Source organism: Canis lupus, chromosome 11 (assembly GCF_003254725.2).
Source record: "Canis lupus dingo isolate Sandy chromosome 11, ASM325472v2, whole genome shotgun sequence".
Classification (NCBI taxonomy): domain Eukaryota; kingdom Metazoa; phylum Chordata; class Mammalia; order Carnivora; family Canidae; genus Canis; species Canis lupus.
Genome location: NC_064253.1, coordinates 36,339,587 through 36,363,986, shown reverse-complemented (window position 1 = coordinate 36,363,986; position 24,400 = coordinate 36,339,587). Strand labels below are relative to the sequence as shown.

At 40.1% G+C, this 24,400-nt stretch overlaps 1 protein-coding gene across 5 annotated transcripts in view; it reads left to right on the top strand.

Annotated features, from left to right (window-relative positions):
- Positions 1-704: 704 nt before the first annotated feature.
- Positions 705-24,400, top strand: part of BNC2 (basonuclin 2) — a 438,856-nt gene continuing 415,160 nt past the window's right edge. For all 5 annotated transcript variants that reach the window (XM_025432667.3, XM_035697029.2, XM_025432660.3 and 2 more), the window contains exon 1: positions 705-855. In XM_025432667.3, coding sequence (XP_025288452.1) covers positions 853-855 — 3 coding nt within the window. In that variant the 5' untranslated portion in view covers positions 705-852. The remainder of the gene's footprint in view (positions 856-24,400) is intronic.

Genomic DNA, 24,400 nt, shown 5'->3' with positions numbered 1-24,400 from the left:
GGAGGAGCCGCGCGGAGCGGCCCGAGACCCGCGAGCGCCCGGAAAGGAAGGCGACGCCGCGGTTCGCTGCAGTCGGAATAAAGTTCGCGCCCTTTCCTCGGCGTGTCTCTCTGACAGCTGGGCGCTGGCGGCCACCTCCACTCCACGCCCGCACCCCCGGGCGGGCGGGCGGGGGGGGGGGGGGCGCCAAAGTTGTTTTTCCCATTTCCCACCGCGACCCGGGGCGGGGGGGGGGCAGTAACGGGGCGGCGGCGGGGGGAGAAATACACATCCTCCCTCACGAAACCCCTGGAAATCTGAGGACCAACAACAACAAAACTAACCCGCTGATATTTTGCAAAAGGGAAGCAACATTGTAGTCACGACAGTTTTGCAGAGAGGAGCAACTTGGGAGGCTTGCAAACGCGCCCCGGGTCACCTCGCCCGCCGGCCTCTCCCCCGCCCCCCGGCCCCCGCAGCAGCCCCCACCCGGGACAGTCCGTTCCTCTTTTCTTTTCTTTCTTTCTTTATGTCTTTTTTTTTTTTCTTTCTCTCTCTTTTTCTTTCTTTCCTGTCCCGAGGAGCTGGGGGGACGCTGCCGGCTCCGACTCGGAGAGCGAGGGCGACCCTGGCGCGTGTGTAAATCAGTCACCTGAGCGCAGAGGGGCCGCGGCGAGGGCGCGCGCGGGCGGGCGGGCGGGCGGGCGGGGAGAGGCGGAGGCGGCGAGAGCGGCGGCCCGGAGGAAATCGGGAGGGGGAGGGAAAGAAAGGCCGAGACAGCAGGAGCGAGAGGCGGCCGAGGGGCTGGTCCAGGCGCGGCCGCTAAGAGGAGACCAAGAGGCGGGGGCCGCACTTGACAACCAGCATGCCGAGATGGTAAGAAGTTTCCACCCTCCTTTCCTTTTTATTCTAGACTTGGTCAGACGGGAGCCCCCGCGCCCGCGCGCCCCCGGGGCCGCCCGGGGGCCGCGTTTGCCTCAAGTCCGGCGGCGTGAGGGGGACGGGGCGGGGGGCGGGGGGCGCTGAGGAGGGCGGGCAGCCGACCAGCACCTCAGCCCAACCTGGCCCCTGCCGTGCTCCCGAGATCTCCCCTCAACTTGGCCCAAGTTTGCGAGGAGGGCTCGGGGTGGGAGGGCTGCGTGCGCGCGCGTGGGGGTGTGAGTGTGTGTGAGTGTGTGTGAGTGTGAGGGGCTCGGGAAGTTCGCCCCCTCCCGCGGCGGGCGAGGAAAGGTGAGCGGCCGGCGGGCGCCCGGGGCTCCAGGGAGTGGGGACGGGCCGGGGCGGCCGCGGCCGCGGCGGCGGGGCGGAGGGGAGGCGCGGGATGAATGGAGCGCCGCGGCGAGCTCGGGGCGGAGAGGAGAGCGTTTTCGGACAACGGTAACTTTTAAAACTTGCCCGCGAGTGAGGGCCGGGCGGCTGGGCGTGGGCGCCGGGGCGCGCTGGTGCGCCGCGCGGCGGGGACGCGGCCGCCGGCCCCGGCACCTTGGCGCCCCCCTCCCCCCTCCCCTGCGGCTCTCCCCGGCGAGTTCGCGAACCCTCCCTTGGGAGATGCAGGGGGAGATGCGTAGGACGTGCCCCCCCGGCGCCTGGCGGGCAGTGCGCGAACCCTGGGGCGGGAGCCTGCACCCGACGGACAACGGGGATGTTTTTTCCGAGGTGCAGTTTTAAAGGAGCCCGTTTGTTTTACTTACACATTGGCTGCAGGGTGGCATGTGGGGCCCGGGGAGGGGGCAGGATTTGCCAAAAAAAAAAAAAAAATAAATAAATAAATAATAATAAAAAATAATAATAAAATAAAAAGGTAAAAAAACAAACCGTGGATGAGCTCCCCCCCCCCCTCCCGCGTAGTGAGGCTAAGAAAAGTTCCAAGTGCAAGTGGTGGAGGAGATGGGAAGGCGAGGTTGGAGCACAAGCCCCCGTGTCCTCGAAGCGGCGTCTCTGCAGGGAGTCCGCCAGCGGATGAGCGCCCCGTCCGCTTTCGGGGGAAGTGGTTTGTTAGAAATGGGGTTGGACCGCTCCCTTCCCTTCAGTTTGCTTCCACCCAGTGCTGCCGTCGTTCCTTACCCCCCAACTTGGCGAGCTCACCCACCGGGTTCTGCATGGAGATGGAGTATGTAGGGAAAAGGGAGAGATAGCGGGTTGGCGTGGGTTATTTTCTTCCCTTCCCCCCACCCTCCCCGAATGTGACATCTCTTGTTTCAGTGATCAAAGTCACAACCGGAGTGTAGGAGATGCGACTGTCAGATGCAGGCGCGGGCGCGCGCGCGCACACACACACACACACACACACACACACAAAGTAGCGTGCGCCCAAGACTGTGGTTACAGTAACGCTGACAGAAATTAAAGTGGTTTTGAAAGCAGCGTGCGATTTATAGTGGTTCCCATTTACCCTAGAGTCAAGCTGTTGTACGAAAGACATCATAAAATGATCCTGGGTACCCAGGATTAAAGTGGCAGAAAGTGGCCTGCCTTATTTATTTATTTATTCATTTACTTACTTATTTATTTATTTATCGTACTTCGTGGACAGTTGCAATGCTGGGAACCTGTGTTTTAAGTGGAGGCGTCAAAACAAAGTATTAAATATATCTGTTTAGTGCTTGAGTTTTTCTTCCAGTGGCATCTTACGCAAGAACACTGTATAAAACCCGGTTGTAGGTATTATTTTTCTTCCCTTTCCCCCAGCCTGCATTCTGTTTGCCCGCTCATCTATTCCCAAATACTAATCATTTTGAAAAGTGGCTAAACCCATTTGTTATCCACCGCTTTGTATTCTGCAGTTTTCAGATGTTAACTGCGCGCGCACACACATACGTGTTTTAACTGGAGGAATTTATTTCTGGCGCTATTATGTAGTGTGTCTGATTTGAAGACCTACTCAAAGAGTAGTGAGACCTTATACAAGTTAATAGAACTTCCTTTTTACCCTTTGGACTCACGCGCTCACACACACACAAAATCCCTTGTGAACGTTTACAGTGTATCTGTGTTTTTATGTTATATTTGTAGCTGTTTCATTTTAAACTGTTCAGCCTTAATGAAGTTCTTAGTTGTAGCTACTCTTTCTGTTCCCTCGGAGAGCAGAGTATTTAAAATCCAGATTGCTAATCACTCTACCGAAGTACAAGAGTATCTTCACCTGAGGGAAATGATACTGAACCTGAATGTGAACTCTGAGTATCTTGTGAGAAACGTTTGAGACCGTCTTTTCTTACCCCTTGAGAATATTAAGTTCGGTGTTGTTTGCACGTAAAACTTTGAACAAGAGTCAACCTCCTGTGATTTTTAAAAAAATAAATATTGAGAAAATATTAATAACAGTTATACATTCTCAATACCTATTTTTTTTTCCTCTTCTACCGGAAATGTAAGAGATCTGCCAGGCAGGGATAGGTGATTACGAAAAGAAGCAGACAAAAGCAGAGCTGACTATTGCTATATTAAAATGTAAGTGTTACAGTTTGAATTTTCAAGTGAGAGTTTTTGAGTTCAGTGCTTTACATAACATTTTGTCCTAATCTTGCTTGCTGTCAGGGATGTTTCATGGTTGTGCAATTGCTGCAGTCAAGAATGCCAATTTGCATTCCAGGAGTGTCATTTGATTACTTTTATCTGCACAGCTCCAAGACCGGCCCAGACCTCTCGTTTCATCTTGCCATGTCACGAGTCAATGCTGTGTCGTCTTTTCAAAAATCTGCCTGATTTAGACAAGAAAGAAAAGTACTTTCATGTTGCAGCTGCAGTCCCCTGCTAACTTGTCAGCAGCAGGATATGATTCACTTGGGCCCAGAAGAATGGAACAGAGAGGCGGGTTAGGCGGTTCAATAAAGCCCACGGACAGGTAGTGTGTGACATCCCCAGAGAGCCACAGTTAATGAAGAACAGGTCTGCTTAGTTCTCCACACGCTGACCTGGTGCTGTCCCCACAGTTTTCTCATTTGATCTTTCCCAGCAAATTGATCTTTTCTTGTATTTTTTTGCCTTCCAAGTTAGTCCTTGTGGGACTGAAATTAGCAGAGCAACTTAAGTTGGATAATACAGCTGTTCAGAAAAGAAGAAATTGGACACTAGCTCAAAAAGGGGCGGGGGTTGGGGGTGGAGGGAGCTATTCTTTTTGTTGTTCCTGGGAATATTTCTTATATTAAGGGAGACCAGAATAGGTGGTGACTTGAAGTCAGTGATTCCTTTTATTTTTCATTTTATAGTTAAGGTTCATCACCACTATAAATATTCCTTAAGTATGTGAAAGATGGCCCTTGTGAGTCTGAGGAGGTCAGTTAAGGTTTTTTTTTTTTTTTTTTTCAGTTTAGCATTTTTCGTATTCACTTGTTTGAAATGATTTGCCAGACGACTATGGAGCTTTTATGGCTATTATAAGATAAATTAAATATCAGTGGTGTACTTAACTGTATTATTTATATACCCTTCTAAATAACTGCAATCCTAAAATACCCAATGCTGAAACTCAGAAAAGATTAAGCAATTAAGAAAGGTATTACCAGTGTTGTGTGTAAATACTATGGCATGTGGAAATGTTTTCTACAGTGACCATCAGAATCTTTTGTTTTATGGAAATCCCACAGATACATTGTTCGTAATTTTTTTTTTAATTTCAAGATTCTGCATTTAGATGTAGGTTTTTAGAACTGAGACTGGATCACAGATTTGAATTTCTGTAGATATTCATACATGTTTTTTGACACGAAAATTACTTTTAACTAGCTTGATAAATGCAAGTTGGGAATGTATATGTAGTTTAAACAGGTTAAAGTTTCACTCTATAATTTTCTATATAAAGCTTAGGTTGGAAGCAATTAATAGATTAAGTTAATGTGGATATAAGGAGCAGTGCTTTCTGAATTCCCCTGCAGATGGTCTCATTTACCATCTACATCCTTGCAAGAAACAGTTGAAAACATTTCTTGTGGAAGGGGAGGCAGCCTCAAATCTTTTCTGTTGGTTGGGGATTACATAGGATCCTTGGTTAGTAAACTCCTCTCTAAAGAGCTAGAGGGAGCCTTATGATTTTATTAGATATACTTAAGGTTAAAAAAAAATCACTCTGGCAATCAGAATGTTGTAGGAAAAGAGTAGATAATGAATACTGGCTTAATGTTTAGGCTTGGAGGTGCTATTGGGTTTGTTTGTATTTTTTTTTTTTTTAAGCTGTGACAGAAGCAACAACTTTCTACAAGAACAGTTAGGTAGTCACCTAAGAATTCTAGGGTTCTGCCTTTTATGTAATTTGAAGATCAAGCAAAATGCAACCAAATACACCTTAAATCTGATTTGGTTTGCTAAATACTGTTTGTTGTTTTGCCAACTGAAGGAGTTCTGTTAGGAGGCCACTCTTCAAAGTTCTTTTAAAAGTAACTTCCTACCAAATCACTGAGGAGGGGAATACCTTCTTTCAGTTCACTAAGGACAACCTCCTTTCTGTAAATAATGGTTTTGAAGTAGTTCTACATACAACTGCCTTACTCTAGAGGGAAGACTCCTTTAGAATAAATGCTTCATTTATAAGCATAATATAGTAAACCATTTATAAGGCTAATATATTAGGAATCAATAAGTAAAGTTAAATGTAAAGAAATAGAACTTAAGAGGTATTAAATTCAATATTTTTTAATTTCACAGTTGTTTATCAGTCTTTCCACTAAAATTTGTGATATGTTTACATTAAAGGGTCATTGATCATAACTGCTTTAATATTTATATACTAGTTTTTAGTAGCATTACTTGGGACAACCTTATTTACCATTTAGGTAAATAATATAATCCAGTGAGATAAACTACCCAGATTTGTCTTTTTTTTTTCATCTTTCACACAGTAACTCTCATTATGTTGCCAGCCAATAAAAGTCTTTATTTGTTGCTTATTAGAACCCTCAGTACACTCAAGAGTTCAGCTATAATTTAATTTGGCTGTTCAAAGAGGCTCCCTTGTTTTAAAACATGTTCTCAGTATGCTTTTACCATTTATTGTGAACCTATATACTAACTTCATGCATATGCATAGGATGATTTTACAGATAATCAGTTTTTAAGTTTATGCCGTAGCAGAGTTGTAACTTTTTTCTTTTTTCTTTTTTTAAAAAGTACCTAACAATGTCTTTTTTATTTTTATTTTTATATTTTAATTTTTCCCTTGTAATTCTGGAACATTTTTTTTCCTTGGTGATTTTTTAATAGTTTTGCTATTATAATTTTAAAATCAGTTCCCCAAGGTATACAACCGTCTCTTAAGGTGTAGTGAGGACACTAAACTAAAAAAAATAAAAATAAGAAAATTCAATAATTAAGAATGTTAGTTGAGGACATTTCACTTTTACAGTCACTTGAAATTACAAAAAGCTTGCCTTGTATACTTCACACATTGCTAGCATGATACATTCAGTTTCCTTCTAGTAAGCGGCTGGGGTGTTTTGCAATGAATGGAAGATGGCTGGAGAGTTCTGGTGATATTCGTAACAAATCATGTTCTCAGAAAACTAGAACTTGACTCTAAAACTCTAAGATAAGTATCAGGAATTCTTCCACAAGGAAGGCCGAATGTGGAACTGCTAAATGAGTCATTGGATGTATATCTTACCAGTGGGAATCACATCAAACCAGCTCTCTAGATACAGTATTTAATAGTTGTAGTTGTCAAAATGTACAGTATTGTCTTGGAACTTGTGGTTCATGAGTTCATAGTTCCAGCTTTTTTGTGTTTAGTACAAAGATGTAACAACCCACACAAAACATTTTTCTCTTATTATGACCTTACATTTGCCAAAGTGCCCCATGCTGAAATTCCTTTTCAGTATCCTTTTTTTTTTTTTAGTCCAAAGCCAGACGTGTACCCAGACACAAAAGCCTCTGTGTATAGCAAGCTGTTTTAAATATTGTGACTCGACGATGTGCTGTCCTTTCTCTGCTTGAGCCAAGGATCTCTGCTCAGTGTCTGTGGATTACCAAGCTCCTTCTTTATTGTACCTCTTGTCAACTATTCCTATTCATTTAACCTTTCATTAGTGTCTGTGCAGCTTCACTGTCTAGAAATGCAAGGAAAAACCCAAAGGCCCCACTGTCACAGTTATTAGATTTCTCGGTTACATCCCAGCAACCATAAAGAAGTAAGAGTCGACACTATTGTCATGCGTGCTGCTGTCCTGGGGTGCAGCTCTTCTGTGCATGTCAAGGACATGTGCCACATGTTGATATGCATCCCAGGGATAAATGCACAACATGGGGGATAGGCCGATGCTGGCAGTAATGAGCTTTGTAGGAGTTATTGCAAAGACCAACAGTTTGTGAAGGAATTTTGCTTAACAGGCCAAGGAGATAGACAGAGTTGAGGGCTGCCAAGATTTGCCTGTGCTGGAGCTTGTCAGTCACATTGTTTTCATCTAAACTTCATTTGAGGGGAAAACTGAATACGTTTGACAGCAATGAAAAGTCTTATTTTCAGTTTTTAATCTTTCAGAGGACAAAAGTATTTCTGGTGACTAGTGTAACTATTTTTTATGCTAATTGAATTGTGTATATTAATGGATCTATTAACAGTTTGTCTTATATATCTAGGAAAAACTGATATTTTATAGATGCATATGTTTTAAAGTCTGTATAAAAGGAATGTGTCCTATTAATTTTCCTGTGCTATTTCCCCCTTTTATATCCCTCTAACATAGCCTAGTGTTATCACTTGATTCTTTGTCTTTGCTTTGTTGCCTCATTGTAAAGGAAGAAAAGGATGAATATCAGATCATTTTCAAGTCATAATAAGGACAAATATTTGCAGATTTTGCATTGGAAAATACTACTTTGACATAGAAGACTCATAGAATTACTTTTTAAGAATTTTTCAAAACATGTAAATAGAAAATAGTAGATCATAATACCTCATCTCTCTTTACCAAAAGTTTCTTTTCACAAGGAAAATCTATGTGAATCAAACAATTCTGTCTTTCCCATTTAAATAATTTTTGTGATTTTACCAAACTCTTTCAGGGCTCTCCAGTAACTTTGCAAATATATTATTACCCAATCCCTGTAAAGTTATTCATCGTTTTTTACTTGACCCTACCTTTTTTAGCCAAGGCTTCTTAATAGTTGTATTTGAAGTTTTTCATGATGTCTTGTGAATGTATTAATTGGCTTAGTTATCCTTGTTTCAGGGAAGAGAGCTGAGCTATTTTTCACACTCCTTCCCTCAGATGGGATGCTTTCTTCCAGGGAAATATAAATTCAATAGTTGATAGCTAAGTGCCCATCCAGGGCATGTTCCAGTCTCTTGCTCATTGGGTGAAAATTCTGTTTACATTATATTTAGATGAATCTCTCTTGATCATCTGAGGAGACATGGTAGCCTTCTCACAGATAAGGCAAGAGGGTATTAACCTTCCTCTTCTAACTGTCCTGTTTCCATTCATTATGGTTTGTGTTGGGTGAAGTAGAAGAGGAAAGAGAGACTTGTAGGCTATAATGTTAGCTGTACCCCCTCCCCCCCCCTCAAAATAGACCCTGGAAGTAGGCCAAAGCTATATGGTAATTAAAGAGAAAAAGAATACATGGCAGTAGCTACTTTCTATAGGAACCCTGGGCCTCTTCTTCATCCAGTCATTATCTAAGTGCAGGGAGCTAGTGCATCATTATCTACTGCACAGTGAGAATAGCCCTGGAACTGGATTTCAAAACAGGCCCCATGCTATTCCATCCAGGTTTGAAAGCTTCCATTTCATCATTTGTAAAACAAGTGAGTTTGGTGAATTCTAAGTTATTTTTGAATTGGAATATTTTATATTTTATGTGATAGGACTATATAATCATGGCAGATTACTATTTTTAATAATTGTATTGACATGTAATATACCAAACAATTCACCTGTTAAAAATGTGCAATTAATATTTTATATTATGGATATAGCACCTTTTATTTATTCACCCAGGGATGCACCTTTCGGTTCTGTGAACATTTATATACCAATATTTTGTTTTCATTTCTGTTGGATATATACCTAGGGGTGGAATTGCTAAGTCATGTGACAACTCTGTCTTTAACTTTTGAGGAACTGCCATACCATTTTCCAAAGCAGCTGCATCCTTTTACATTTCTACCAATGGTGTGTGAATTTTCTAATGTCTACATCCTCCCAAACTTTGTTGCTGTTTTTTTTTTTTTAATTTTAACCATGCTGGTGGGTGTGCAGTGGTTTTGATTTGCATTTCCCTGATGGCTTATGATGTTGAACATCTTTTTGTGTGCTTATTGGGCCATTTGTAGATGTCTATATAAAAGAGAACTGTCGGGCAGCCCCCGTGGTGCGTGGTTTAGCGCCGCCTGCAGCCCAGGGCGTGATCCTGGAGACCCTGGATCAAGTCCCACGTCAGGCTCTCTGCATGGAGCCTGCTTCTCTCTCTGCCTCTCTCTCTCTCTGTGTCTCTATGAATAAATAAATAAAATCTTAAAATAAAAGAGAACTGTCTCTTAAATCCTTTACCCATTTTTCACTTAGGTTATTTGTCTTTTCACTGTTAAGTTTTAAGAGCTGTTTATATACTCTGGACACAAGTCCTTTATTAGATACAGAATTTGCAAAAATTTTCTCTCTTGTGGGTTTCTTGTAAATTTTTTTTGATGGTGTCCTTTGAAGCATAGACACTTTAAATTTTGATGAAGTCCAACTTATTTTTTCTTTTGTCATTTGTGTTTTTGGTGTGCTAAGGAGCATTGTCTAACCTAAGGTCCTAAAGATTTACCCTTGTTTTCTTCTAAGAATCTTACAGTTTGAACTTACACATTTAGGTCTTTATTTGGATTAACTTTTGTGTATAATATGAAGTAGGGATCTAACTTCTTTCTTTTGAATATGGATATCCAGTTGTTCCCAACACTATTTGTTGGAAAAAAAATTCTTAACCCCATTGAATTATCATGGCACATTTGTTAAAAAATTATTTGACTGTAGATGTGAGGGTTTATTTCTGACTCTCCATTTTGTTCCATTGGTTAGTGTGTCTCTTCTTTGCCAAGTACCACACTGTCAAAATTACTATAGTTTTGCATTAAGTTTTTAACTGACAAATGTGTTCCAACTTTGTTCTTCTTTTTCAGGATTGTTTCACTATTCTTGGTTCATTAGTTTATTTAAAAATGTGTGGTAGAAAGCATAACATGAAATTGAACAACTTAAGGGATCCCTGGGTGGCTCAGCAGTTGAGCACCTGCCCTCGGCCCAGGGCGTGATTATGGAGACCCGGGATCAAATCCCGCATCGGGCTCCCTGCATGGAGCCTGCTTCTCCCTCTGCCTGTGTCTCTGCCTCTCTCTCTCTCTCTCTTTGTGTCTCTCATAAATAAATCTTTTTTTTTATAAATCTTTAAAAAAATTGAACAACTTAAACATTAAGTGTATATTATAGACAGTATTAACTGCATTTTTTTGTGTAGTACATTTTTAGAACTTTGCCATCTTGTAATACTGAAACTGTTACCTACTGAAGAACAACTCCCATCTTCCCCCTCTTCACAGTCCCTGCAACCACCAGTTTACTTTCTAAGAGTTTTACTATTTTATTTTTTGAAGATTTTTATTTATTCATGAGAGAGAGAGAGAGAGAGAGAGAGAAAGAGAGGCAGAGACACAGGCAGAGGGAGAAGCAGGGTCCATGCAGGGAGCCCGACGTGGGACTCCATCCCAGGTCCCCAGGATCACACCCCAGGCCAAAGGCAGGCGCCAAACCACTGAGCCACCGGGTTGCCCGAGTTTTACTATTTTAAATAGTTCATATGAGTAGAATAATTCAGCATATATCTTTCTGTAATGGTCTTATTTCATTTAGCATAATGTTCTTGAGGTTCTTCCAGTGTTATAGCACATGACAGGATTTTCTTCTTTTTTAAGATTGAGTAATATTTCATGGGTGCCTGGGTGGCTCCATTTGGTTAAGCATCTACCTTTGGCTCAGGTCATCATTTCAGAGTCCTGGGATCCAGCTCCCCTTGGGCTCCCTGCTCAGTGGAGTCTGCTTCTCTCTCTCCCTCTGCCATGCCCCCTTGCTTGCCCGTGTGCACTCTCTGTCTCTCAAATCTTTTTAAAAAAGATTGAATAATATTTCATTGTACGTTACATACCACATTTTCTTTATCCATTCATCTAGATGGAGATTTAGGTTGAGTCTACCTCTCGGCTTTTGTGAATAAATGCTGCTGTGAACACAGATGTGCAAATAACTGCAAGATTGTGCTTTCAGTTCATTTGTATATATATCCAGAAATGGGGTTGCTGGATCATAAAGTAATTCTATTTTTAATTTTTTGAAGAACCTTCCTACTATTTTCCATAACTGCTGCCCTATTTTATATTCCCACCAAAACACAGAAGTTCCACATTTTTGCCAACACTTGTTTTTTCTTTTTTTAAAAAGATTTTATTTAAGATTCTATTTATTCATGAGAGACAGAAAGAGAGAGAGAAGCAGAGACACAGAGGGAGAACAGGCTCCATGCAGGGAGCCCGACATGGGACTCGATCCTGGGTCTCCAGGTCAGGCCCTGGGCTGAAACTGCTGAGCCATCCGGGCTGCCCAGAGATTTTATTTATTTATTCATTGAGAGACACACAGAGAGAGACAGAGACACAGGCAGAGGGAGAAACAGGCTCCATGCAGGGAGCTGGACGTGGGACTTGACCCCGGACTCCTGGATCACACCCTGGGCCGAAGGCAAGCGCTAAACTGCTGAGCCACCCAGGCGTCCTCCTTTTTCTTCTTTAATAATGGTCTTTCAGAAGGAGTGAGGTGATATCTCTTGTGGTTTTGATTTGTAATTCCTGGTCATTAGTGTTGTTGAGGATCCATTTTATATACTTCTTGGCCATTTATACACACACACACACACACACACACATATTTGGAGAAATGTCTATTCAAGTCATTTGCCCATTTTTAAATCAGATTATTTTGTTGTTTTTGAGTTTAGGAGTTCCTTATATATTCTGGATATTAATCCCTTCCCAGAAATACGATTTACAAAAATAATGTTTTTGTCCATTTAGTATGTGTTTTCACTCTCTTGATAACTTCCTTCGCAGTATAGAAGTTAAGTTTGATGTAGTCCCATTTGTCTTTTCTTTTGCTGCCCTTTGCCTTTAAAACTCAGATTTATCTTATCCTCAGAAGAGTAAAGCTTACATTAAGAGAGTACATCTACTGTATAGATAAAGAACTCTTGGTAGTACGTAGGGGGACAAGAAATATGCCATTTAATAGCCAAAAGATGATGACTCTTAGTTACTTGTGTGATACCCTGGTCCGAATTTGATGTTTCTTAATTATCATTGATTTTGAAAGTATTCTGGGTGTTCTGTGTAAGAGAGACACTTCATTTCCTGGAGGGTGGAATTAAGTACCTAGAAATAATTTTTCGGGTTTTATAAATACCTCAAAAGGAAAGGGGAAAAAATTGGGAAAATTTGTCTTTCTAGACATTCTGTCGTAACTAGAAAAACAACCAACAGTGCTTAAAATGGAAAATTATTGTATGCTCTCAAACCCAAACTAACTTGGTCCAGTTAAGTTTTAAATAAATACCATGTTCAAATCTGGCATGGCACATTGGGAAACATGAGCTTGTTTTAAAGTTTACCTGGCAAATATTTTTTTTATTTTTATTTTAAAATTTTTATTTATTTATGATAGTCACACACACACACAGAGAGAGAGAGAGGCAGAGACATAGGCAGAGGGAGAAGCAGGCTCCATGCACTGGGAGCCCGACGTGGGATTCGATCCTGGGTCTCCAGGATCTCGCCCTGAGCCAAAGGCAGGCGCTAAACCGCTGCACCACCCAGGGATCCCACCTGGCAAATATTGTAATTTAAATACCTCATAGTTGAATTAGAGAAACTTGAAAACAAATGAAAGGTAAATTAATTTGGAGGCAGCTATGTTGTATCATTGTTGAATAAAAAAGGACAACTGTTCCCTTAAAGTTCTGATTTTCTCTTTATTCATGCCATTAAAGACCTAGATTTATTTCCGTTGAAATAATTGCTTCTCTGGTATTCTAATGGGCCCTTCTTGCTTAACTGCATTGTCTATTTTTGGCCTTTGCCAGTTATTTTGGATAAAAGTTTCATTATTCATTCAGTAACAACTTAATTAGATGGTTAATCAAATATAAATGTGGAGAGTATGTATTTTTCCCCTTATCAGTGTTTACATGTATAAATAGTAGTTGATTTAAAATTGAATCTCCTATCTTGAGGATTTACTTTTTTCTTTTTGAAAATTCTGTAGAGGAGATCCCGGGGTGGCTCAGGGGTTTAGCGCCTGCCTTTGGCCCAAGGCATGATCCTGGAGTCCTGGGATCAAGTCCTGTGTCGGGCTTCCTGCATGCAGCCTGTTTCTCCTCTGTGTCTCTGCCTCTCTCTATCTGTGTCTCTCATGAATAAGTAAATAAAATCTTAAAAAAAATTCTGTGGAGAATTTAAAATCATTTGTAAAGATTAGCATGGTAGAAAATTTTGTATTTACCAGATACTTGATTTTTGGTTATATATACATTTCATTATATTAAATGAAACATTTTGTTAACATTGAAGAGAAAAATTAATGCTACTTGTAGAATAACAGTCATATTCTTGGTATCAGGGTTTGGGGACATAAGGTAATTAACTGGAACAATACAGACATTATGAAGAAAGTCACTCAGTTTTCTGTCCTGTGGTATCTAATCTCCCTGTAATACACATTTCACTCTCTAGTGGATTAGGGAAGTTTATTCTATCACCGTGTACATATGTTAACAGGTATGCTTTTGGAAGTTCAATGGATAGTTCACATTTTCCTTTCATTCAGAGTGGTGATTGGAACCACAACATTATATGTGTTTGAATTGGTTTTCGATAGATTAACATATTAACTTCAGGATACATTAACTCTAAGTGATATTAAAAAGTAAACAGTTTATAAACCTAGAAATTATGTGAGCATTTGAGCGATACTTTTTATCCTATGAGAATATTCTTTGTAAAAAATATTTTCATGTAAAGGACTTATGTTTGTGCTTTGATCTTTGCAGCTTTACTATGTCCATGAACAGCAACCAGTCACTGACAAGACATTTTTGTGTACAGAGGACAGTGATCATTAGATCTAATGGAGTGTGTTTGTGTGGAGGGGAGGACATCTGTAAGAAACTGACACTTTGCAACTTCCTTATTGGGAAGGGAGTATACAGAGTAGTATGTTTTATTGAAATTTGGTGGGTGATAGTAGAGATTGGTTTAGTGTTATATTTTCATACTGTAGTAATACCTGGTATGTTGTTTTTTATAGTTTTGAGTATACGTGTGGACGGCATAGATGAATATTAAGTGTGTTGCTGAATGTTATACTGATGTCAAATTGTTTTTTTTTATTTTTTTTAATTTTTATTTATTTATGATAGAGAGAGAGAGAGAGGCAGAGACACAGGCAGAGGGAGAAGCAGGCTCCATGTACCGGGAGCCTGACGTGGGATTTGATCCCGGGTCTCCAGGATCGCGCCCTGGGCCAAAGGCAGGCGCTAAACCGCTGCGCCACCCAGGGATTCCCCTGATGTCAAATTGTATTTCTGAAATACATATATGCCAGAGTAATAAAATCTGTTAGTATCCGGCAAGTAAATGTTTGCTTACTATATGTAGAATTAACTGGTTGTGGATGTGCAGGATTTAATAAAAATTTTAAAAGATAATTTAAAAAATTGCAGGTTTTTCTATTCAAACTGTATGTTTGGCATAGGCATGAGCATTGTAGTTGTCTTCATTTTCCAAAGTCGATACAACTTTTGATTATTTTCAAATCTAACAACTTAATAGGCAATTGAGTTTCTGTGATATACATGACACTCCTTTAGGTGCTGTAGGTATTACATGTGAGGTAGAAGCTATAATCCTAACATTGAGGAACACAAAGTTCCTGTACAGAAGGATGTTCATTATCTTAGAATGACCATATTCCAGGGTCTGACTCTGGTCTTTGTATGCTTAGAAATCTAATTTTATCTATATGCTTTTGCAAGAGATCTGTCCTTCATGGGCTCATTCAGGATGATCACTGACAGAAGGATAGAGAGTAGATACACATGTGTGCAGGCATACATGCTGTGTGAACGTGTGTGTAGCTGCTCACTGTATTAGTTGAAATACTCATATACTTCTATTGGCATGCTTAACACATTCTTTCCTTTGAAGGCAAATGTAAGTAGGGAGTGAAATTATAATCCAGACATGCTCATCACTACTTTATGAATTTGGGATTTAAACAGAGAATGTTATGGATGCAGATGGGGGGCGTAAGGGCCTCTTCAGGGAAAGCCTTTCCGGTGGCCTATATTGTTAGAGTGTGCACATTGGACTCCCGTCTCCTGGACTGTGTTTGGTAGAGCACTGACAAAATTTACTCCTTTTACTTTTTTCTTCCTATTCCCCTTCTTTTTAAAATATATTTATTTATTCATGAGAGATACACAGAGAGAGGCAGAGACATAAGCAGAGGGAGAAGCAGGCCTCCCACAAGGAGCCCAATGTGGGACTTGATCCCAGGACCCTGGGCATCATGCCCTGAGCCAAAGGCAGATGCACCACTGAGCCACCCAGGCACCCCTTCCCATTCCCCTTCTAATCAAAACATTCTTTTTTCTTTAAATATGTTAATTTTCTCAGGCAGATATTTGTCAACTGTCTTGGGAGCTACTTGTTAAGGTGACTTTGCATCAGCTTGGTTTTTATGGATCTAATGCAGATGGCAATCTCATTTCATTTGTTTTAAATTTCTTGGGAGATACCTTACATGTAATGTGTTTTGTATATGAGAAAGGTGTGAGTCCATAGTATAAGACAGCAGTTTCTTGGGGAAAAAGAGATGCATGTTGTTTTTTAAAAATTAAAAAAAAAAAAAAGCCTTGAGACCAGTTAAATATATGGTAAAGAAAGTTTCTGTTGTTAAATACCTTGTAGAGATATTTAGATCTGAGATTTGCCTGCTATATATAGGTGGGATAAACTGCAATACAGATGTGTATATTTACAGAGATTTAATCTGTATATCTATTTTTTTAATTTTTTTATTTATTTATGATAGTCACAGAGAGAGAGAGAGAGAGGCAGAGACACAGGCAGAGGGAGAAGCAGGCTCCATGCACCGGGAGCCTGACGTGGGACTCGATCCCGGGTCTCCAGGATCGCGCCCTGGGCCAAAGGCAGGCGCCAAACCGCTACGCCACCCAGGGATCCCTGTATATCTATTTTTTAAAAAGATTTTATTTATTCATGAGGGACACACAGAGAGAGGCAGAGACCTAGGCAGAGGGAGAAGCAGACTCCCTGTGGGGAGCCTGATGTGGGACTCGATCCCCGGGTCCCTGGATCTCCGGGATCAGGCCCTGAACCAAAGGCAGATGCTTAACTGCTGAGCCACCCAGGTGTCCTTGTGCATCTATTTTCTTTATGATAGAAAAAAAATTCAGTTGTCTTGGGCTTCTCTTTTCCATTATACAATTAAGTTCAAGGTTAGATTTTAAAGATTCTTAATTTTTCATACTGTGTGATGCTCAACAACACTATTTTTTTTTAAAGATTTTACTTATTTGACAGAAAGCTTGCATGTGTGTGCATAAGTAGGGGGAGGGGGAAGGGAGAGGGAGGGGGATGCAGCCTCCCTACTGAGCAGGGATCCTGATGTGGGGCTCCATTCCGGCACCCTGGGATCATTACCTGAGCTGAAGGCAGACACTTAACCAACTGAGCCACCCAGGTGTCCCAACATTTCTTTATGTTGCATTATTGTATGGATGCCAGGAGACCAAAAGGCTAATGCTATACCTTTAATGATCTATTAGTTGATTCCAGCAATTTCCCAGTTCCCACCCCCGTTTTTTATTTTACTTTTGTCTTTTGTTCCATTTAAAATACTTCGATAGCAGTTAGATTCCAACCAAACAGAAGAATTTGTTAAGAGAAGGTAGAGGGGATGAAGCACTGAACATCCACTGGAAGCCAGAAGGATGGATGTTGGTGGACCAGGGAGCCACCTGTTGTTGTGGTTTCCTTAGATCTAGGCTGACTTATCCTTGCATCCATATTTTCAGTCTGTAGTCTGGAAGTTTTACAGCAGTCATGGTACAATTGTGTAATGTGGGAATTTTCTTATTTAAAACCACAGGACTTGGGACGCCTGGGTGGCTCAGCGGTTGGGTGTCTGCCTTTGGCTTGGGTCGTGATCCTGGAGACTTGGGATTGAGTCCCACATGGGGCTCCCTGCATGGAGCCTGCTTTCTTCCTCTGCCTGTGTCTCTGCCTCTCTCTGTGTGTCTCTCATGAATAAATAAATAAAAATCTTTTAAAAAATTAAAAAAAAAAAAAACCACAGGGCTTGGGACACCTGGACGGCTCAGTGGTTGAGCATCTGCCTTTGACTCGGGTCTTGATCCCAGGGTCCTGAGATCCAATCCCGCATCGGTCTCCCCGTAGGGAGCCTGCTTCTCCCTCTGCCTATGTATCGGCCTTTCTCTTTGCATCTTTCATGAATAAATAAATACAATCTTAAAAAAAAATCCCACAGGAATTAATAAATTCCAAATATGAAATTTGAAAAGGAGTCAGAGGTAAAAATAAAGTGGGGGTGATGATGGAGAGAATGGAGGGTTTACACAGGAAATGTTGGATGCTGATAAAGATAAAAAAAATACATCAGGGCAGCCCCGGTGGCGCAGCGGTTTAGCGCCGCCTGCAGCTCAGGGCGTGATCCTGGAGACCCTGGATCGAGTCCCACGTCAGGCTCTCTGCATGGAGCCTGCTTCTCCCTCTGCCTGTGTCTCTGCCTCTCATTCTCTCTCTGTGTCTCTATGAATAAATAAATACAAAATCTTTAAAAAAAAAAAATCAAAAACAAAGAGCATGTTCAAACAAATGGCACGAGACTTGTTTTTATGTGCTTCCAGGACACCATATTTAAAAAAAAATATTCATTTTAGAGAAAGAGAATGTAAGCCAGGGGAGGGGCAGAAGCAGAGGAAGAGAAACAGACACCCCACTGAGCAGGGAGCCAGACACAGGGCTAGATCTCACTAACCTGAGATTATAATCTGAGCCAAAACCAAGAGTCAGACTCTTAGCCCCGTGGGTCCCCCATCCCACTGCCATTTTTTCCCCAGCATTTATTAGGGTTTCTGCCTCTTGTGCTCCTCATCTGCTGGGCAAGACCTGTTAGATCTGCCTCCCAGGTACCACTCATTTACTACTTCTGCTGCCATTACCCAGGTCTATAGCACCATCATCCTTTACCTGGAATGCTGTAGTATCTTCTGATTGGTCTAGTGCTTCCACTCTTGCCTCCTGCCCACGACTATTCATACTACTCTTCACAGAGAAATTACTTCCTGTCTCAAATCCTTCCAGTGACTTCTTATTACAACTACAGTATAGTTCAAACTCTATTGTGACTGAAAAAGCATATGTAAGATGAGAGCGATTTCTATAACATGATTTCCTATCCCTGTTCACTCTGCTCCCATCCTACTGATCTAGCATTTTACCAAACATGGCAAATTTTACCTACCTCAGGTCTTTGCACGTGTTTTTCCGTCTGCCTGGAATGCTCTTCTCCCACATTTTTTGCATGGTTTCCTTCCTCATTTCATTTAGGTCTCTCAAATGTCACTCTTTCAAAGAGAACTGCCTGACAATTTTCTTCTCCCCATTGTGTCTCCACATTGTATGTTCCTCTGACCTTTTACCCTGCTTTGTTTGTTGATAGCATTTATCACCATTTGAGAAAATATATATTTGTTTGTATATAGTTTATTATTATCCCTCCCCTCCCCGCAAAGATACCAAGCTCCATAAGAACAGGGACCTTTCCTTGTCTTGCTAATTTCTGAAGTTCCCCTACCTGTAGCAGTGCTTGTTATGGGAAACACTCAACAGATATTTATAATACACTCATTCATTCATAAACACATTCTTTTTTAAAGATTTTATTTTATTTGAGAGAGAATGAACTAGTGTGAGACAGAGCATGAGCAGGGGAGAGAGGTAGAGGGAGAAGTAGGCTCTGCATGGATCAGGGAGCTTGATGAGGGGCTCCATCCCATGACCCTAGGATCATGACCTGAGCCGAAGGCAGATACTTCACAACTGAGGCACCCATGTGCCCCATCAACACATTCTTTATCAATTTTTATCAGGTCTTAGTTATGCTATGGAGGGTTATTTATGGCATCTGTTCTTGAAGTTTTCTGATCTGCTTATCGGAGTGGTAGTTTCCATGGTAGATGCAAACACTCCCAGCAATTTTGCAAAAATCACCCTGTAAGATATGGAAAAATATAGTAGAAATTTGATTTATCTCATTCTTTTTTGTGTGTGTTTTACAGTGTGCATAATGTCTTATTATAGTAGATATGTAAGGGATATATTGTGCTATCAAAAAAATAGAGACTTGAGCTGGATCTGGACAAGCATGGTTAACTATGCTTAAAGCAAATTGTAACTTCTAGATAGGCTATTTCACAGGTTTTGTGCTTTTGAATACTAATAGGGTGATGATACCACTGGTGAGAGTGTGTAAAATCTTTCCCATTCAGAAAATAACTTAGGTCTAATGTTGGGTTGAGAGTGAGAAATTATATATGAAAGTCAGCATACATGTTTGTATGAATATATATTCCCTAATATTCCAACCTCTAATGGAGTTAACTCTCTTGAGTTAAAGTGTGCTTGTGATAGGGCCCTTTGTATGTATACTAACTTTTATGTGGAGATAATGTGAATTGTTTTTTCCCTTTCATCTTGAATAATTTAAGCTTTTATTGAAGCTGAGCCTGGATACTTTGGTTTCCTATAACTTCAGTTTTTAAAAACATCTTTATTGTGTTATAATTCATACACCATACAATTTACTATTGTGACTAAGCTTTACACTTCCATTTTGTAGTTATATGCAATTTCGAAGACACAGGGAAATAAATGATATACCCAGACTTTTTTTTTTTAAGATTTTATTTATTTATTCATGAGAGACACAGAGAGAAGGCAGAGACATAGGCAGAGGGAGAAGCAGGCTCCATGCAGAGAGCCCGATGTGGGACTTGATCCCGGATACGGGATCATGTCCTGAGCCTAAGGCAGGTAGGTGCGCATCCACTGTGCCACCCAGGTGTCCCTATACCTAGACTTTTGAAGGAAGTCTAGTTAGGTATTCATTTTAATGCTTTCTTAAGTTAAATGAAGCTTTATAACATTTGAAGTGCTTGCTAATAAAATATTTGAAAGGATTCATAAACTTGAGTGAAGCATTGGAGTAATTAATATACTAGTAAACTAAGGGAACATGAAAACCATGAATTGATACAAGTAAGTATTATTTTTGAAAGTTACTTTAGTACATCATACTTTGATGGTGCCATAGCTTAAAATGTTTTTAGAGCTTTCCATCTGACATTGGCTTGACATTAGCTTTGGGTAGCCTGTATCTTATTCTTCCAAATATCTTTAATGCTGGCAAATTTTCAATGAAATAAGTTTTGATTTTCTGAATCATCCAAACAAAAGTTAAGCCTCATGAACATGATGTGGGTAGATAAATCCAGATGATTCCATTTTGGGTAAGAAAAAAATGAGCATAATTGATTTTTCTTACATGGCTTATAAATTGGCTCTGGAAGTAGTTACAAATGAAGAATTCTAGAACCATTTTGAACAGTGGTAGCGTTATTGGAAAAGTGCAGTGTCCTGAGGTGACAATAGAAACATTGATTTTTTTTTTCCCCTACCAATAGTGGACCTTCTTTAAATCCGTAAAAACTCATTTAGCTATACAAGAATTGATGTGAGACTTCATGCATATATAGAGTCATGCATATATACATACATGCATGCTTATAAACATCTTTCCGCCTACCAAATTTCGTCAGGGATTTGTACTCTTATGTGATTCTGCTTTGTATGGCAAGTACATAATAAATTCTAATTCAGGGTAAATCTTGTGGAATTTCAGTAAAATTATCCTAAGTTGTGGCCTCTGAAGGCAAGGGATACTCAAAAAATTTTGACTAAGATGTGAGACTGCATGAATATTCCATAATATTAAACAGATTTATATAGAGTTCTTTGGCTACAAATTAGAGTGATTGTCACATAGCTAGTATACTTAGTGCAGCAAATCTCTGTGTGTCAGGCATAAATAAATACTAGGGACATTTAGAAAGCTAGTGAGGTACAAATTTGTGCACACAAACTTTTTTTTATCTTTATTTATTTATTTATGATAGAGAAAGAGAGAGGCAGAGACACAGGAAGAGGGAGAAGCAGGCTCCACACTGGGAGCCCGACGCGGGACTCGATCCCGGAATCCGGAATCCCGGGATCTTGCCCTGGGCCAAAGGCAGGCACTACACCACTGAGCCACCCAGGGATCCCCCTAAACTTTTTTTTTTAAAAGATTTTATTTATTTATTCATGAGGGACACAGAGAGAGTTAGAGACACAGGCAGAGGGAGAAGCAGGCTCCTTGCAGGGAGCCCAACATGGGACTCCATCCCAGGTCTCCAGGATCACACCCAGGGCTGAAGGCAGTGCTAAACTGCTGAGTCACCGGGCTGCCCTGCACATAAACTTTTTAAGCCAGTCTTATCCATATCTATATGACAGGAATCAAAGAGAAAAATAGCTGCTCAAGGGGAGTATGATTTTCTTTCATTTTTTTGTTCTTAAAGATTTGATTTTGAGTTACTATAAGTTTGGTTCAAGGTAATAGTAGTATCTTTATGATGATTTCTTGGTTAACAATTAATAAAAGTTTTAGTTAATGCCTTGGAAAAATCTATGTTAAATTTCTTTTCAATTCCTCTTACACCCTCCTCATCATAAAATGCCAACTGTGCATGCAATCTGTAGATCTTTACAAAGTTTTGTTAATAATAATATAAGCAGTTTTGAAAATTCAGTCTCGTGAAATTGTACCCTATCTAGAAAGTTTATCTGTATTTTTTCAGGAATGATATAATTCAAGATATAAAAAAGACTGAAATAAATTCAACTCCTGAAAAATTAATTCTAGATCTTTTTCTTCATTCCTCCAGAGTTCTTTGAGACTGTGTAACTTTCTGAAGGAAAGTTTGACACTAACTTTTCAAATTTGCATTGAAGGAAATTTGACACTAACTTTTGCATTGGATGTAAACATTAGGGTCAACTTGTCTTTTGTTAGCTGTAATCTGCTGAGTGTTTTCTTTAAACAAATCCAAAATCTTGTACATAACTAGTATATTAGGCTTCTTATAGAGTGTCATGAGCGTAAAGAGGCCCTGTAGCAGGCCCTGTTACATGGTGGAAGGTTGTGCATTCAAAGCCTAAGTGGTCATTTACACCGTCTTTGGAGGGACCATGTGTGCTGTCTTCATGGACCATTTGGTCCATGAGATGGGATTTGTCATAATTCATTGTCATGTAATGTAAACCCTGTGGGAGTATAAGGTCTAGATACTTTACCTTAGATGGGTTCTGAATGTTTTTATCTTGTTCCAAGGTGGATTATTACACTTGAGAATGCACTTACTTACAAGCTCTATGTTTTCCAACACCCATTCACAATACCTCCTCTTCACTCTACCTGACTTCATTGATGGTAATTCATGTGCAGATTGTGAATAGTATATGACTTGGAAGATAGAAGCTCTCCCACTAGAAGTCTACTTCTAGTCTACTTCTATTTTTTGGTGTCTTATCTTCACCTTGATATTTTGGACCTTTCTATTTAAAACGTATGTTTTGGTGTTAATTTTCTCAGGAAAAGAAGTTTATATTTAATAACATACTAAGGCTGTCTCACGACCCTGAGAACATGACCTAAGCCAAAATCAAGAGTTGGACACTTAATTGACTGAGTCACCCAGGCACCTCAGGTTTTATTTTAATAAAGTCTTTGAATCTTTGCATAAACTGAGGTCTTTCCTTAGAAAATGATACTTTAGAATATTTCTTGTTATCATCCTTTATATCCTTATATTTCCTGTTATAATAATCCTTTGAGATTAAACATAGTAGGTGCTTATGGAATTTCAATTTTTTAAAAGATTTTTTAAAATTTATTTATTCACAACAGACACAGAGAGAGTGAGAGGCAGAGACACAGGCAGAGGGAGAAGCAGGCTCAGGCTCCATGCAGGGAGCCTGATGTGGGACTCAGTCCCGGATCTCCAGGGTCACACCCTGGGCTGAAGGCGGCGCTAAACTGCTGGGCTACTGGGGCTGCCCGGAATTTCAATTTTTTATGTATGTATGTAATCTGTCTTTTCAATTTCTTGTTTGCCCTTCACCTGAGCTTAATCATGCTTTAATGTAATTAACTATTTATATGCCTACCATATATACTGCTTTGTAGGTTATCAGGTATATTATTTTGATCTTTCCATTTTTTCTGTGTTTATCAAGGAATAAGTGATCCTAAATATATATTGGATTTAATAGTTTCAAGTTTTAATTTTTTTCAGTGTTATCGCTGTATAAGTTTAAGGCTTACAGAATGATGGCTTGATTTTGATTACCATAGTAGGGTTAGTTAGCATTCAGCATCTTATATAGATAGAATAAAAAGAATAGAAAAAAGAAAAGAGAAAAATTTCTCCTGTGATGAGAACTCTTAGGATTTACCCTCTTAATGTTTTAAATTTTAAACCTTTGTTCAAAGATTATGGTTTTGGGATATCTTGGTATATCTCAGACAAACTTTTAATTGTCAAAATTAAATTACATTGCCTTATATATACTGTTTTTAGGATTTAGTGTTTAATTTTGAATGTTTAAAAAAAATTTTATTTATTTACTCATGAGAGACACACAGAGAAAGAGACACAGGCAGAGGAGAAGCAGGTTCCATGCAGGGAGCCGAACATAGGACTCTATACTGGGATTCCAGGATCACGTCCTGGGCCAAAGGCAGGCACTCAACCACTGAGCCACCCAGGGATCCCCGGATTTAGTGTTTCATTCCTGGTTGAGATACCCACGACTAGAACTATCAAATTTTTTGAAACATGCAGCCTATTTTTGGGGAAGGTGATTCTTTTTTATTAAATGAACTTCATAAAGTTAGCTTCCTTAATTTATAATGTAGGCACAATGAAAGCCTCAGGGTGTTTCTTTTTCCCTTGAAAAATCTTTAAAGAGATATTTAAATAAATCAAAATATGCTATAACTTAAAAGAAATAATTTGATGTGGCAAGTTTTAAATTAAAAAAAGAGCCACACACACACACGCTATATAACCTTTCTTTGAGTCTTTGGTTTAAGTCCTCTGTCATATAATGCCAAAAACTTTGTTCTGAGCTGCGTGTGTGTTGAAACATGTATGCCTGTCCTAGTGTCATAGCTAATTATATCTCTTGTATGCT